This window comes from Myotis nattereri (assembly GCF_964212035.1).
Source record: "Myotis nattereri genome assembly, chromosome: 6".
In the NCBI taxonomy this organism is placed as follows: domain Eukaryota; kingdom Metazoa; phylum Chordata; class Mammalia; order Chiroptera; family Vespertilionidae; genus Myotis; species Myotis nattereri.
This window is the reverse complement of record NC_138081.1, coordinates 10,824,053-10,841,564: the sequence shown is the minus strand read 5'-3', so window position 1 is coordinate 10,841,564 and position 17,512 is coordinate 10,824,053. Positions and strand designations below refer to the sequence as shown.

General features: G+C 38.6%; 1 protein-coding gene across 2 annotated transcripts in view; it reads right to left on the bottom strand.

Annotated features, from left to right (window-relative positions):
- Window positions 1–17,512, bottom strand: part of ZFAND3 (zinc finger AN1-type containing 3) — a 343,389-nt gene that overhangs the window by 61,233 nt on the left and 264,644 nt on the right. The window contains exon 4 of one of the 2 annotated variants that reach the window (XM_081093918.1): window positions 11,981–12,046. The exons of the other annotated variant lie outside the window; for it this stretch is intronic. Within the exon in view, the coding sequence (XP_080950044.1) occupies window positions 11,981–12,046 (66 nt within the window). The remainder of the gene's footprint in view (window positions 1–11,980; window positions 12,047–17,512) is intronic. 2 annotated transcript variants of the gene reach the window in all.

Below are 17,512 nucleotides of genomic sequence, written 5' to 3'. Positions count from 1 at the left end.
CTGTCAGGAGAGAAATGCTGGTCGGTTTTATGGAGTGGACTGTCTCTAGACTACCATTTTCTCATAAACTATTCTGTGTTATGATGTGCTACCACATGTTACTTTTGAAAATGGAAACATAATAGAAAAAGAAAGAAATGAGTGCCACTTGTTCTCTCTTTGCTCTTTCCAGAGAAAGTCTTACTTTGGCCCACTGTAAATTTAAACTAGTATTTAATGACAATTTGGATTAACTATTACTTGGAAATCCTATTTTTCCTCCTTTAGTCCACAATAATTCTCTTCTTATAACCTGTTCTCTGCTGCTACTTTACAGCTGATGGTATTATCTATTTATTCAGAAAATGATGACCTTCTAAGATGAACTCCTTGGTTCATCTTGTCCAGCTAACCATCTACACATGAAAAGAGAAAATGTATTTATCTATATCTGTATCTCTTTCCATATACTCTTGGAAGGAAGTAATCCTTCTAGATTTCTGCCTCTAAAGAATCTTGCTTTTGTATCAGTTCTATTTCTCCTAATATTTCTATTTCTTTCTCTTCGTGTATCTTTCCTTTGTATTTTAATAAGGGCAAAATATTTCCCTGTCTAACCACCTCCATACCTGACCCTGTTTGTCCCTCCAACCACCATTACTTAATGGTTTTTAATGGCTCACCTAACTCTTTAAACGGAATGATTTCTATCTGCTGCCTTTCTCTCCTTGTTATGAAGTGCCTCATAATGGCCTCCCATCAAGCTTTTAATCCACCACATTACATGAACTTCTTTCAGGGTTTCAGTGATCTTCTGCTAGCTACAGACAACAGCTCCCCTGAGTCTTCATGTTTCCTGGCCCCTCTTCTCATGCATCTTTCATAATACTGTATAAAGTTTTGTCCTTTCTTTAGCATCCTTTACTTACTGGCATCTTTATCTCTTTCCCAGCCCCCTAAATGCAGTCCTTAGCCCCTTGTTCTTCTGTATTCATTTCCCTTACCCACTTGCACACCTTTAATCTGTTTCTAGACTAATAATTTCCAAACTAGGCCTATATTTATACTTTTCTACAGGACAATCTAAAATGACCTAGAATTTAGGTTATCAGAAACCGAAAATAGTTTCAACCAGTTCTCCTTCACAATCTTTTTCCTGCCATCAATCTCATCTTTCTTCTCTCAGTTCCCTATGTTTAGAACTTTATACTCTTTCTTTAGCCAACTCTAATCAATCATTAAATCCTATTATTATTTTAAAACATTTTGCTTACATTCATCTCTTCTCTATTTTACTGGCCACTACTCACAGAAAACACTGTGAATAAATGGGATAAGCAGGAATTGGTTATCTGGCAAGTCAAACATTACTTTATGTGCAAAAGTAAAAACCTATCCACCTTCACCAGGTAGCAAAACATTTTATAGACTAAAGGACTCTCCTATAACATTCTTAGTTTATCTGGTTTATAATATTATCATATATCAAGCTTCTTTAACATGAGGTACACATATGCATAATTTGAGGTATCAAAGAACTCCATGGAAAAACTACAATTTCTCAAACAGCAGGAAGTCTCCTAATAGGTTAATTTTTAATGTGTTGTAGAAAGAGGTGTATTCAGCCCTAACCAGTTTGGTTCAATAAATAGAACCTTGGCCTGCGGACCAAAGGGTGCCGGGTTCAATTCCAGTCAAGGGCACGAACCTTGGTTGCAGGCTCCTCCGCGGCCCAGGCCCTGGTTGGAGCTCATGCAGAAGGCAACCAATTGATGTGTGTCTCTCACAGCAATGTTTCTCTGTCTTTCCCTCTCTCTTCTACTTGCCCTAAATATCAATGGAAAAATATCCTCAGGTGAGGATTAACAAAAAAAAAAAAACAAGAAGTGTATTCATTTAGAGCAGTGGTTCTCAACCTTCCTAATGCCGCGACCCTTTAGTACAGTTCCTCATGTTGTGGTGACCCCCGATTTCATTGTTACAAATTGAACATAATTAAAGCATAGTGATTAATCACAAAAACAATATGTAATTATATATGTGTTTTCTGATGGTCTTAGGCGACCCCTGTGAAAGGGTCGTTCGACCCCCAAAGGGGTGGCAACCCACAGGTTGAGAACCGCTGATTTAGAGGCATAAGTGACAAATGATTGTACTACTGGATGCTCATAAACTCCTGCAGCAGACGGGTAAACCCTTTCAAAGCACTCCCCTGTGGCTCTGCTAGAGTGCTCCTATCTCTAAGTCTAATTGCTGGGATCTAGTGAGGCTGAATGGTCAAAGCTGAAGAGAGCCGTATCTCAATTTTCCCAAGTACAGTTGCTCCTCTGCTACTTAAAAGCGATGCCAAGTCATATTTGCAGTTTTCTGTTCACTAAAAAACACAGTCCTACTTTTAGACTTTCCCTCCACATTCCAGTATCCCTTTATCATTCCTATTGACTCTTAGGAACCAAAGAACTTTTAAGCATATATGCATAACCCATGGACACAGAGGGCGTGGGGGGGAGGGCAGATGGGTAGAGGGCAAAGGGGGGAAAATGGGGAACTTCTGTAATACTATCAGCAATAAAATAAAGACCACATTAGCATATTTGCTCATAATGATTTGTATAATTTATCCTCCCTGTGTTCACTTTTAAAAATAAACATTAGTTACATTTCCTGCTCTCTATAGCTGAAATTAGTAGTATTTATGTTTCTGTACTTGTTCTGTTTATGGGATCAGCTCTCAGAGGCAAGATGCATATTTACCACTTCTTTTGCATGTCACTACAGAATCTACTGCAGAAATGCCACAGTGGTCTTTGAATCAAGTACTGGGCTGGCAGACTAACTACAGTGCCTCGGCTGGTCCTATATTCCACGTAAGCAACCACTTCTGAAGGTGTGATCTATACCCATGACAGCAGGTGATACAATAAGATTATGGCTTTAATCGGCATGATTATGAAATACTTCTGAAGACTCTTCATGAGGGGGTTGCCTTAGAAGGAGACACAGGTATGAGGAATAAATGCCAGCCCACCTGCTGGCAGGAGAGGCAATGGGACTGTCTCTTCAAATAGATGAGCAAGCAGGAAAACGGATAACATAACTTGTCTTGGGAGCAAGCAGCACGATGAGACAGTAAAAACGCATCAGCATACATCATCCTATCATGGCTCAGTGTCATTCCCAGCCTCTATTAGCACTCGCTGCATCAGCGCAAGTCCCAGACACTTTATCCTGTTTATAATTGCTGATGAGCGGTAATAAGGCCTCCATGCCTCAGCTCCGTCCGTTCCACTTCAGCACCCACCTATTAGGTAATAACTTTTATTTACAGCCTTGCTTGATGCGCTGTTCTATTAGTACAGCTAGGAACTGAGTAGAGCACAAAAAAAAGTCTCCTTAATGGGCAGTATCAGTGCGAGGCCCCGATGATTTATAATGCAGCATTGTGGCTGTTCTATCTTGCTCCTTCTGGTAAGACTGCTTTGGGAAAGCTACACTTCTAACATGCTGTGCTCTTAACAGGCACATACATGCTATGGAGCTGCACCTGAAAAGAAACCCCCCGTATCCACCCCCCAAATAATCCAAAAGTTTCAGAGGAGAAGAGGGGTATTAAATTCCCTTGATATCCTTTTTAAAACAATGTTGGCTCAGGCATTTTGCCCCAGTGGAGCAATAGAACAGCTAATTAATGGAAGTTCAGGGCTTCTCTCCTTAGTAAGAGTGCAACTTATGATAAAATAAATGACCACAAAGGCAAAAACCCCCAGTTGTAACTGCATTCAAGGATCCAAGCAAACCGAATTAGCACAAAGCAAGTGAACCGTGAGCAGCTCAACACCATAGCCTGGGCTTCTCATACACCCACATACCCCAAATAGCAACAAGCCTCATCACATTGCCTTTTCCTTTTTATACTGGAGTGCATTTTAATCCTCCAAGTACAAAAATCCCTGTTAGTAAGATTGGCATCCTGGCTTGATATTCATTTATATCAGCCTGTTCTCAGAAAGGAAGCCACTGCTTCTCTTGAGGAAAACCCAAACAAGGCCTGTGAAACAAGCCAATCACTTCAAGTTCAGCAAACTCTCATACATGACATACATGTCTAGCCAGCCTGTAACACAAACACAACTGGGGACAATGGGACCTAACTCTCATTCAGGAGTACAAATGAAAAACAGTAAGCTCTAATCTTTTCTCAGATCTATACATTGTATGAGGTGCTTTTAAACTCACCTACTATTATTTACATATTGAAATCATATCACCTAATTATACAGTGCTTTTCTATCTCATTCTATTCTTTAATATAAGCAACAACTCAGGCAAATTAAAGTTGATATAGGCAAAAAAAAAAAAAAAACACCAAAAAACACCACACATGAAAAAGCATGTAGCAATTTATTTCCCCTCCCCAGTTTTCCACTCAATGGCCAAAAAGCACATACTGTCAGCAAATAATCTATGGCATACATGGTAACCAATGCCTTTTTTGTTTTTCCCCTTGGATGGTAAAACATAACATGCACCTTTTAGATTAGACATTTTTTTTTTTTTTGCAATCTTCCAAATAGTTGGTATTCATTTTTGTCCCCTGCCTCAAGAATTAAATGAACTCCTTTAGGACCCAAGATGATGAATACACAAGGTAAAACATCTTTTAAACACTTTTTCCTTGCCATGACAGATTACTGTTTTGATCTTTCTTCAATGGTTACATTGAATGCTAATTAAAAAAAAAGGTTTATATCTTCCCTAATATCCTGATGGAAACTTGCATATTACAAAAGTAGGTCAAATTTCTAACTTTCTGTCTCAAATGTTGATACTGCAGGCAGAGGGAAAAGCTGTATCTTAAGGACCAAAAAGAAAGAATTTTCTTAAAAAAAGAACTGAATTACATAGTTGAATCACACCCAAAGCTGCCTTCCTTTAAGCTCTACAGAGTCCTTCTTAGAAGAGTCATTTACAAAGTGTAATACGGACTAACACAGTTTATAGTCACCGACTCAACTCTCTAGAATACAATGGCCGAAATGTTTCCATGAATACTGACACAACTGTGGGTATTTCTAAGATTTACAGGGCCACTTCTGATTTAACACTGCCACCCTTTAGCTTCTGAATCAATTTAAAAGATCTTCTAGAAACCTCATGGTAACATAACAACAATGAAACATTCCCCTTTAAGTGGCTTCTGAACACTGATGTGGAAAGTGTTGAGCACATCAATCCTCTCTTATCTCCCAGGTGAAAGGGTTTTCTTCTCTTGTCTTTGTAAAAACAGACAATAATATCACAAGCAGGTTGCCTGAGAGAAATGAGCCAAAAAAAGGTTTTAGGGAAAAATGGGAAACAATGAACAATACAAGGCTATCCAGTTCATGTCACTGTTCATCATGCTGGAAGGAAAATAGGTGACCTAAAACGTTAATAAACATGTGCTTTCCAAGAGGAAAGAAAAGAAAAAGCAGACAAAGGACAGTCAAACTGAATTAACATTCTTCTTAAAGAGTGAAAAGATGGTACTTTCTGAGAAAACCTGCATTGGTTTTTAATGGGAGTTTCTAGTCCCATCTGCTTTCATCTCAAATAATACTACAGCTCACGTATGGCCCCACAAATGGCTATTTTACTTGCTATTCTACTAACTATAATCACATTTTTTAACATACACAGAGCATTTTAAAACTATAATTTTTCAAGTCATCAGAGAGAATATTATTTGCTCAACAAATGTGCTGGAAGAAGAGTAATAGTGAATATAGATATAGTGGAGCAAAAGCCTGTAAACAGTACCATCAAGTCTGCTAGCTTGTTTATGACTTTTTATTTTAACTTCAGAAATAAAGGGACTATAAAATGAAAACACAAAATCAAGCCATAGGGTGTGGTTAAAACGGGGAAGGAGCTATTTCCTTTTTTTCGTATACTAACAAGTCTATGCTTTGATACAGTCAACCCAGGTCCTAGAGTTAAGAACTGCTTAATGCTCCATCTGGAAGGAGCAGAGTCCTTGGGTTAGTCATGTTCAAAGATCTTCCTGGAGAGAGACTTTTTCTCTATGAACATTTAAGAAAAAACGTGGTTCTATCTGTCCATTATAACTTAAATTGTAAAGTTTACCAATAGCAAACTCCAATACATAAAATACAAAATAACTTCTACTGTAACTCAGCAAATAAGTCTTATTTAAAAAAAAAAAAGGTTACATGTCAATGACTCTCTCATCATTGATATTTCTTTTTTTATTATTGATGTTTCCATCTCTTTCCCTCTCCCTTCCTCTCTGAAAGCAATAAAAAAATACTTTTAAAAATAGGACTTCCTGAAGATATTCACATAAATATCCAAACACCTTCCAAATAAAGTTGTCTAAAAAGGTTGACCACAGCTCTGATTACGTTTTGGCTTAAGGTATTACTTAATAGTTAGAAAAGATGAAGGACAAAAGGTGGTTTGTTGCCAAGGAAAGTGAACTCTTTTCCTTCACAATATATTCATTCTTGGCAGGAATGTTGTGAGAATTAACAAGGGAACATGTGCAAAATACCCAAAGCCTTTGAAGAAAGGTAAGCTCTCTCTAGTAATCTGAAGGTGTGATATGCTTTAACTCTCACATTCTAACCAAAGCAACCTGGGATTTGGCAGCACTTTTCAACTCTTTGCTGACAATTCCCAGAGCTCTAAAGCGACAAAGAACCTTCACTTAATTTTTCTCTGCTTTAAATACCAAAATAATCATGGTGCTGCTGTTTATTTTTTTTCCATCTAAAGATGACAGAGTTTAACTGTTACCAGTGCTATGTAGCCAAACCCAACATCTAAAGAAAGGAGTTTCTCACCTAGTTCACAAATAAAACTCATCTTTTACTTGCCACTACTACTTTTTGCAACCTGCTTCTTAGACTTCTTAGACTTCCAGTTACCACAGAGCAATTTCTTAAAGAGTTCCCTCTTGGGGAACTGGGTGGAAGAAGGTGAAGGGATAAGCCAAAGAACATATATGCATAACCTACAGACACAGACAATACTATGATGATGGCCAGAGGAAAGGGGGAATGGGGCTGGATGCACGTGGACAGGGTGTGTGTGGGAGGGGAGGGAGGGAGAATGGGGATATGTATAGTGTCAATAGTAAAAATAAAGTAAAAAAAAAAAGAGTTCCCCTTCTCACTTTGATGGTTGTAGACAAGCCACTCTACACTTTTTTCCACCTGTTTAAATTACAGTATCCTCAGATCAACATTAGTCCCCTGAAACATAGAGACATTATTAATCAACCACTCAGACTTATAATTATGGGCCTAATGCTAATCTTTAGATCTAATTTTCAAAATACTAAAAAGAAAATGACCTGTTCACTGAAAAGGTCAATAACTTTTTTTTTTTTTTGCATGTACATTCTCTAAGATATTTGGCTATATACCTTTAATATGCATCCTATGTATTTGCTGGTTTTAAACTGTATGGACTGCTATATAATTATAAAATAAATCTGCAAAACAGAAATTTTAAAAGGCTGGGATAAAGAACTTTTACTATTTTCTCCCCATACCTCACAGATTATACATTATATGCTTTCTTCAGGGACTGTTGACCTAAAGAACCACTATATTTTAGCCTAAGTATCTTTTTCCTAACACACCTCATTACTATGCTGGAGGCTGCTTTAGGTCCAACCTTGTATTGAACCGATTGGCTTGGAGCAGGTCAGTAGGACCTAATTCACAGGGTCTCTCTCCAAGGAAGAAGTGATACTACTGTCAGGTAATTATTTATAGATCATCTATGCCTGAAGCCCTGTGCTCTAGGAGCTCTTTGGGAGAGCTACTGTGACTGTGCCCTTTTATGGCAGAAGCACCACAGAGCATGCTACAAGTATGAGCTCTCTCTTGAAGAACCTAGACATAAGGAATACAAGAACACTCCAGCAATGTAACACTATAATTGATGATGACTCATAAGAAAAATGCTCAGAATCCCCATCATGGGCAGTCTGCTGATTCAAGGACAGACAGAAAGATGGAGACAAAGACTGTCAACCTGCAGTTCTCAAAGCAAATCATTCAATTTACCTCTGACAATCATGAAACTCTGTCCTCTGGTGTCAAGACCATAGTTTTTGTTGTTATTTAAATATATTTTTAATAGTAGCCCTTCACATGAATCTGTGCACCAGTAGCTCTCTGCGGGGCCTGGCCACTCCACGCCCGCTGCCCAGGGGCTCTCTGCGGCCCAGAGGCCCATCCACGCCCCATCCAGCCTGGCCAGAGGCCCATTTGTGGGTGGGAAATGCAAACGACTTCCCTGCCTGTTCTCACAACTCCGATAAAGGGCTTCCTTCCTCTTTCTCGACCACCTTTCACCCCTGTGCCTCCACCACCAGCCCCTCCTGTCACACTATCCTCCACCCCTCCACCATCTTGCCGCCCGGACTTGACCTTGCCCAGGAGTCGGGAGCCACTTGACTCTGCTCAGCTCGCTGGTTCCTTCTCTTCTTACGCAAGCGTTCCGCGTCCTGGCATGGCCAGAGGCCCATCCATGGCCGCGGTGATGAAGCAAGCATTCTGCCAGGCCACTCATGCTGCCTACTCTCAGCGGCCACCCCCCAACCCCCGGGACTGGGGGACTTCAGCGGGGCTGAGAGGACTGGGCGCCGCCATCTTGTGGCTATGGGCACCGCCATCTTTGTGATGGAGTGACAGTTAATTTGCATATTACCCTTTTATTAGCTAGGATTGACTTTAGAGAGGGAGAGAGACAGAAACATCAATGTTGAGAGATAATCATTGGTTGGCTGCCTCCTGCACACCCCACACTGGGGATCGAGCCCGCAACCAGAGCACATACCCTGCCTGGGAATCAAACCGTGACCTCCTGGTTCATAAGTCAACGCTCAACCACTGACCCATGGTCGGACATCAGGGCCATAGTAAGGCTAGTTCAGTGAGTCTGAGGGGGCACAAAGAAGTTTCTTGGAAAGTGCACCATGCTGAACTTGATAACCTTTAATATGCAGGCTGAATGATCTCAACTTTCTTTCGGGCTTTTTAGAAGATGACCTGGACACTGCATTAATTTCCTTCCAAGTCGGAAATTCTCAATCATTTCCTAGTTAAGAGCTATGTAGTCACCTAAAAGAAGGCCTCGAAATGTGTGACTGAGAGCTCAATCCTTCCTTATCATTTCACTTTACAGAGACCTAAAAATATTACGAGTTCCTACTGTAATACTAAAATGCAACAAAAAATGTAATCAACATAAAATCAATTAATGAAACTAGGTACAGCAATGAATTCTGCACTTCTAGTCTTCTTTCTACCTAAATTACCTCCTGATGTGTTATCCCCAGCATTTAATGGTGGCCACTGTATACACATAATCTTTAATGATACAATTACACTAAAATAGCAATTACTTTTAGAGATGTATTATGTGAGCTTTACGCATGTTATTTCTTACACCAAACCTATGCAATAGATTTATCATCCAATTTTACAGATGAAATACAAATTTTGAGATATTAACTTATTTACCTAAAATCACATTTTCTAATACATAAAGCTAGGATCTGCTTTTAGAACTCACATTTTAAACACTACTTCATTACATGCTATATTTCTAAATATGTGTCTCCCATTCTCCCTATCTTATTCAATGATATGCTTTTCCACCATCAGGCTAGGAACATGATTATAATACAAAATTTGTGCACTGGGGGGGGGGGAGGTCCCCCTCAGCCTGGCCTGCACCCTCTCCAATCCAAGACCCCTCAAGGGATGTCTGACTGCCGGTTTAGGACTGATCCCTCTTGCAATCCGGGACCACTGGCTCCTAACCACTCACCTGCCTGATCACCCCTAACCACACTGCCTGCCTAATGCCCCTAACCGCTCCACTGTCTGCCTGATCACCCCTAACCACTCTCCCCCGCCAGCCTGATCATCCTTTACCACTCTCCCCTGCCGGCTTGATCACCCCTAACCGCCTCTGCCTCAGCCCCACCACCCTGGCTTTGTCCAGAAGGACATTGGTCTATCCCATCTAATTAGCATATTACCCTTTTATTAGTTTAAATGTGATAAGCAGTAACATGATGTAGTGCAAAACAACACAAGCTTTAGTATCTGAAAGATCTGTGTTTAAGTTCTGTTTCTATTTCTTACTACAATATTACTCCAAGAAATGTACTTAATTTTCTGAGTATCTATTTTGCTATCAATAAAAGAGGAATAACTCTCTTGCAGAATTGTTCTGCAGATTAACTGGTCATCTATGTAAAGCATATTGAATGGTGCCTGGTAATACAGTTAGCATGCAATAAATGCTATTATTATTTTCAGATACACAAAATAGTATGGGAGAAGAAAACACCTGCCTAGAAGATGAAGGGCACAAGTACACAATATTCAGAGAAGGATTCCTACTAGTTTTGGTGCCTAATCTGAGCATGCGAGTCTCTTTTTCTCTGTCTCTCAGGATTACCCAATGTGCTTGAGGTTCACTCCTTGACTGCTACCTAAACACACTGGTAGTGCTAACAGGAAACCCTGCACTGAGGGCCAAGAATGGAAGGAAAGAAGAAAGACTAAAGCACACTGTGCATGTAAAGTGTTGGACCTGAAATCAAAAGACTCTGAATGTTTCCAAGCTTCTGGCTGGAGAGGGTAGGAAGCTGGCTCTGACTTCCCACTGGCTAATCAGGATGGTCTGTCTCTCTCCAGGGCACAGTTCTCTTCCATCTCCATTGGAACTACCCAGTGGAGCTTGGGTACTAAGGGCAGGAGGGATGAGAGCATCCCAGGACCTTCTCACACAGCCCTGCCTCAAAACTGGTCATGTGGAACAGAAGAGTGAAATTAAATTCCCAGAGTTCAATGCCTGGATGCTACTCAGGAACTATGCAAGGTCAGGCCTGTTTGAGTTAGTTTAACATAAAAATTATGAGCATTTGAAGAGGCTGAGGTTTCAGAATGAGTTTGAACATAGAAATAGTTTGTGCTATTATTGTTGAAAAGTTAAAAGGACTTTTTAAATTATGAAAAATACTCTGACTGTGACCTTTAGAAAAACAATATAATTATTTTGACTCTTCCAAATATAATCCTTGAGATATTTTGAATAGCAGGCAGAATTATTAGAAAAGGCAAATTTACTGTTTAAAATAAATTGAGCTATAGGCTAAGGGAGCAATGGCCATTATGACTGCTTTTTGGAGAGCTACAAGATTCATGACTTCATATTTAACAAAAATGTCACATATGCACAAAGATTTTTTGGGAGACTTTATATATCTAAAAAGAATAATTTCAGTGTACCCCATGCACTGAAGATGAGAGAGAAAGTAATTTTCCAAAACTATTAGGATATTCTAATAGTCAAGTTAAAACACTGATTATCTGCACTACAACTTCTTTCACCTTCCAGTCTCCATTTTTTAAATACCTTTTTTAATAAGTCCAAGACTTTATTAGCCACATCCTAGAAAATGGGCAATATATGTTTCATGTTATAATATTCTTCAGACATTAGGAAACTATCTTCTTGGTTCTAGGTGACAGTTTAACTCAGTCAATCTGACCTCCAAGAGCACCACTTTGATCTCTGCTCACACTCCACTCCCAATATTAAGCACAAACTAGATCACTTCAAAATTGATGGAAAAAATTGATGGAGAGCATCCTGGCAAGGACACCACATTACAACCAGTAGCTAATTTCTGTGAAGAATTCAGATAAGAATGAAGCCAGATAAGAATGTATATGGCCCTAGCTGCTTTGGCAGTGTCAGCCTGTGGACAAAAGGGTCCTCCTGGGTTAGATTCCAGGCAAGGGCACCTCGGTTGCAGGCTCCTCTTTGGCCCGGGCTCTGCAACCAATCGATGTGTTTCTCTCACACCAATGTTTCTGTCTTTCCCTCTCTCATCTACTCTCTAAAAATCAATGAAAAAATATCCTCGGGTGAGGATTTAAAAAAAAAAAAAGAATGATGTACGTACCTGTACCACAGGATCTTTTGGTTGGTGTGATTAACGAGACATGAGCTGTGTCTGTGCATGGCCCACCTAGAAATAGAAAGGCAGGCACATCAGTCAGGACATACCCGCTACATGCCCATAGCTGCTATCTTGGATAAAAAGAAACCTAAAAAGGCAGGGATCAACCTGCAATAATGCATAATAGGAAAGATGGAGAAGGTGGTGATACTGGTAGATGAACTTAGCTCAGCAATTTAGATCTATATTTTTTCTACATTAGAACATGCTTTTCATAAAAACTAACTGAATATCACATAATGTTAAAAAGCTAAAGGATAAAATTTTAACTAGAATTCCAATCCAACGAGAAGAAATTACCCACAAGTTTGGGGAGATGAGCTTTTCTACAAAGCAACAGCAAGAGTACACCCTCTTAGACTGATCTCAGTTGTTACCCTACCTTTGAATTCATTGCAAAACTAGCCTTATTTTTTGGGGGGGGTGGGGGGCGTGGGGTGGGAGCTGCCTAAGGAACAACAAACTGCTTGTCAAAAGAAATATAGATCATTTTAATATATAAAGAGAGCACTGGAACCAAGAAAGAAATGTCTAGTTTAATTATAAGAATATGATATAAAGAGGGCATTCATGGAATCTTTGAGGGTCCAGAAATCTAATGGATAGGCATCATTCAAGAGTATGCAAAAGATTTAGTCAGTCAGTGGGTGAAGGTTTGAAAAGCAATAATTTCAAGACCACCAACAAATTCTTAAGTTGGTTCAGAATCAGGACTACCAACAAGTTCTTAAGTTGATATTGATATATACGTCAACACTCCCCACCAACCATGCCCTAACTTCTGAAATTAGAAGTTAATAAATAAACATAAAGACCACTGGTTCTTGATATGCCCTGGAAAGGGCCATGGTGATGATCATAAAGAAATAGAACACACAGGCAAATGTTACACATATTTTCTGAAAAGGGTCCCAGGTGACTATGACTAGTAAAGGTAAACATGGTTAATTGACAGAGTTGTATATCACCCAGAAGATGATTTCATATCACTGAAGTTACTCATCGAAAGAAAAGAAAGATGAAAAAGCTCTGAGACCTATTCTTAGAGTTTATGCCACGAAGATCCATGGGATTTAGGGACCTAGAAATCATAGCTAAGGGTTCATTGTTAGTCCACTCTTTTCTACACCAAGGACGTAACAGCAGTTTGGCAAACCTTAGTGGGTATAAGAAGACACAGAGGGGAAATGGAAAAGGGGAGGAAAAACTAAATAAGTGTATTATTAATGTCCAAGAGCATTTAGCAAATACCTATTATGTGCCATCATGGGTCAGTCTCATGCTCAGGGAACTTACAAGCTTATTAGGAGGACAAAATTTGTGTAAATAATTGAGAAAAATACATGATAGCAATAAAGAGCTGGATCAAAAATGATCAAGTGTCAAAGAATATGGAACAAGTAATGAATGCTAAATGTAATCAGGGAGAAGGATATTCATCATTGGCCAGCATCACTTGGAAATACTTTTGAAGAATTTCAAAATAAGGCAAGAATAAAATGGAAGACCAAAAAAGCAGGGCATTTTCTACAAATGTCACTTCCCCAGAGAAAGCTTAACATACTAAAATTAAATAGATTCAAATAGGCAACTGTGACATGAAAATAAGTAACATGGAGCCCTGGCTGGATGGCTGAGTTGGTTGGAGCGTCATCCCATATACCAAACGGTTGTGGGTTCAATTCCTGTTCAGGACACATACTGAATTGAGGGTTTGATCCCTAGTTGGGTGTGTACAGGAGGAAACCCATCAATATTTCTCTCTCATATCAATGTTTCTCTCTCTCCTTTCCTTCTCCTCTCCTCTTCCCCTTTCTCTCTCTCTAAAAATTGATAAACATATCCTTAGGTGAGAATAAAAAAGCAAAAACAATACAAGCTGCTTGACTGAATCAGGAGTTAATGTACATTTATTAAAATCTTCTTTAAAAATATTTTTATTGATTTTTAGAAAGGGAGGGAGAGAGTGGGGGGGAGGAGAGAGAAACATCAATGTACAAGTGGAACATTAATCAGCTGCCTCCTGCACACCCCATATCAGCAAACAAGCCTGTATCCTGGGCATGTGCCTTGACTAGGAATCCAATTGGCAACCTTTTGGTGCCTGGGACAACACTCAACTAAGCTACACTAGCCAGGGCTATTAAAATCTTTTTTAAAAATTGAGGTATTACAATAACAGCATAAAATAGTAAAATGAAATGTACAAATCTTAAATCTATACTGAAATGTACAAATCTTAAATGTACACCCTGAAGAATATATATGTGTGTGTGTGTGTGTGTGTGTGTGTGTGTATATATATGTGTGTGTGTGTGTGTGTGTGTGTGTGTATATATATATATATATATATATATATATATGTATATATATATAATGACTATCACATAAAAATATTAGAACACTTTTGGAATCCAGAAAGTTCATGGTAGCATTTTTAAAGTACAGGTTTCCCAGACTTTGACTCTGGACATTTTGATGCAATAGGTTGGAGTGGGCAAAGAAAGAGATTAGTGTGCATTTTTAGACCAGCACAGCACAATGTAAATAATAACCCAATAGTTCCAGTCTCTGATAACAATTTCTTTAGCTCTCAGCTCAATATCTGGCCAAGATCACTGAGTTCCCACAACACAGTGAGCTGCACAGAGCACAAGAGTCAGTAACGACTTAACCACCAGAATACTTTTTTAAAAGAACATAAAATAGTTTATTCATTAAAATTATGAGAAGGGAGAAATAGGTCAAATCAAAACCCTCAAAGAAATTTGGCTGGGACTCATGAATTAACACTCCCATGTTTACAAATGCAAACTTTACCTCATCAGTAGGGTGACAGTTATCCTTTGTAAAACTCCTAATAGATGAATTCCTAATGCAGGTTTGGCAAGTATGCAAAAAACTTTAAGGCTACCTAGCATACATATCTCAACATGCATCACCATGAAACTGTTCTCCAGAGAGCTTATTAAACTAACAACCCAATCCAATATATTCACTACATTACAGTAAATACAAATAGAAGCAGAGCTGAGCCAAAACAAATTGACAGCAGTAACTAGCAGTGATAATAAATCCCAGCTTTGATACAATATTATAAACAGAGAGTTTGGAATTTAGTTTGGTCTGGCAGACTATAACCTATGAAACTCTTTAAAAATCCAGAATAGATGCATATGAACACTGTACATATAGACTACAATAACTGTGGTGACATACAAAATTAATGTACTCTCAAATAAAATAAGTAGCCACAGGAGATATGATGTATGCTCCTACACAATTAATTTCAAATCAACTCTGTTAAAATGAATATAGGAAATTATGGGTCACTCAAGAGGAACCTTTTCAGGTTTCTGTCTACAATAAAAATATTAACATGAGTCCCATGTGGCTATAAGCAAACAAAATAATTTTGAAAGTTGATGGCAAGGGTCAAAGTCAGGGCATCTGCTCCATCAAGAAATGCTGTTGGCCTTTTTTTACTGGGTTAATGTCTGAGAGAAGGGCTGGCATATGGTCCCACAAATCATTGTAAACACTATTTTTGGCTCTTCATCCTCTCCTTCCCAAGCAGTAGGGTGAACTGAGCTAATAACTTAGGAGCAAGGTGTGAAAAGTGTCCTGATGACTGAGTTCTATTGGTGAGTGGTGTGTTTGTGTGTTGTGTGTGTAGTGGGATCAGGCTGGGAAAATAAATGTATTTCTAAGCACAGAACGATTCCTATCATTACCTTCGAGTCTATATTAGTGGCAACTGAGTTTTAAATAAGTTTTGGATTTTTAAACGTTAAAAAAAAAGCACAGTTAAAAGTTTCTTCCTTAATCTGACAGACTCTCTCGGGCCAGGTAACAAGATTAACCAACATGAACTCACTTTCAACCAATCACCATGACTGCTTTTTACTTTCTTTTGCTAAAACAAATTATCAGAATATTTTCAAGTCTCTTCATTATCTGAAGATATTCAGTATATCATTTTTCATTTGATACTACATTCAGAGGACTTTTTCCTAAGTTTCAACAATTTAGAGTCTGTGGTAGCTGTGGTTTGTGACCATAAGTCTGAATACCCTACCTTGTCTTCTAGGGATGTTTCTATTCTTGTATTAAAGGTGTCATACATAATGCAGCACTATGAATTGCATTTGCAATTCCACATGAGAACCATGAAATGAAATTCTTCAGCTTTATTCCCAACAACTAGAAATCTTAATAGCATTTGCAACAGGGTAGTGGATTTTCTTGGGGAAATAGTACTGATTTCAGGCCTGTAAAGCTGAAGACAGGGGTCAAATCTACATATTAAATTCACTTTAACTTCCAAAACCAGGACTGAAAAAGGTATCGCATTAACCATCAACACTAACATTTCAAGCTAAAGTAGCAGAATTCTTAAATTTTCTTTTAAACTGTAGAATTACTGAGCACGCCAAAAAGCCCTGAGCTAGCACCCATAAATGGGCTGAAGACTATGATTCAGGAAAAGCAGAGAACATAGGTTTGGAGGACAGCTGCATTCAGGCTGGCAATCATTTTAGGCCCTCAAAGTTTAAGGCTGAATAAATACAGAGAAATAGTATTTCTCCTTAACCTTGGAAATAGAGATCAGCAATCTACCCGGAAAGCTTTTGTTAAAACAGCTGTGATGACTCTTCATTTTTAGTTCTTGGTTCTATTGTCCTCATTGGCTGCAGTTACACCACGTGCTAAAACACATCAATTAGGACAAATGGACTGTCAAAGAGTCAGTCAACTAAAAATTACCAGAAGCTCAATAATCAAACAAATATTCTATCAGATCCTTCATGCTAACTGCAAAGCATTAATACACAAAATAGCCATTCCTTTTGCAGATTTATAACACTTTAATATTCTTGCTTAATTAACATGACATTTACATAACAGCATCTAATTAATTTCCAACTAAAGGCACTGTGAGCTAATTAGAAATGCATCATCCTTTTTTAACCAGCTTGTCAATTCCACTCTATCTTAATCTGCACATTGTTTACCTTTGCAGCATCCAAGTTTTCCAGGCTTAGTTCCAAAGGTGATTTCCGACAACAGATTCAGGAGCTAAAATTCTCCCCCCTCTCTAGAGATTTATATCATATTGAGAGTTTTTTGATGAAGCCTTTCAAAAAACAAACATCATGCAATGGAGATAGTGAAATAAACTCTACAGTGTCTCCTGATGTGACCATATTAAGAATGTAAAACTATCTTTTAAAAATCTTCAAAGAGTCTATATTTCTTCAGCAATAAAATATTCATTCTTTTAAAAGCCTTCAATGTGCTAGTACACATGAAAACCTAAAATAGTAAATGGTAATAAGTGAGTATCAGGTACAGATCAGAATGCATAGAAAACAAGTCATCTCTTCAGAAAAGAAAACCTATCCTCCAACCTCACCCTAAACCTGCAATTCATGAATCGTTTTAATCAGAAAGGACACAGCTAATCTGTCTACA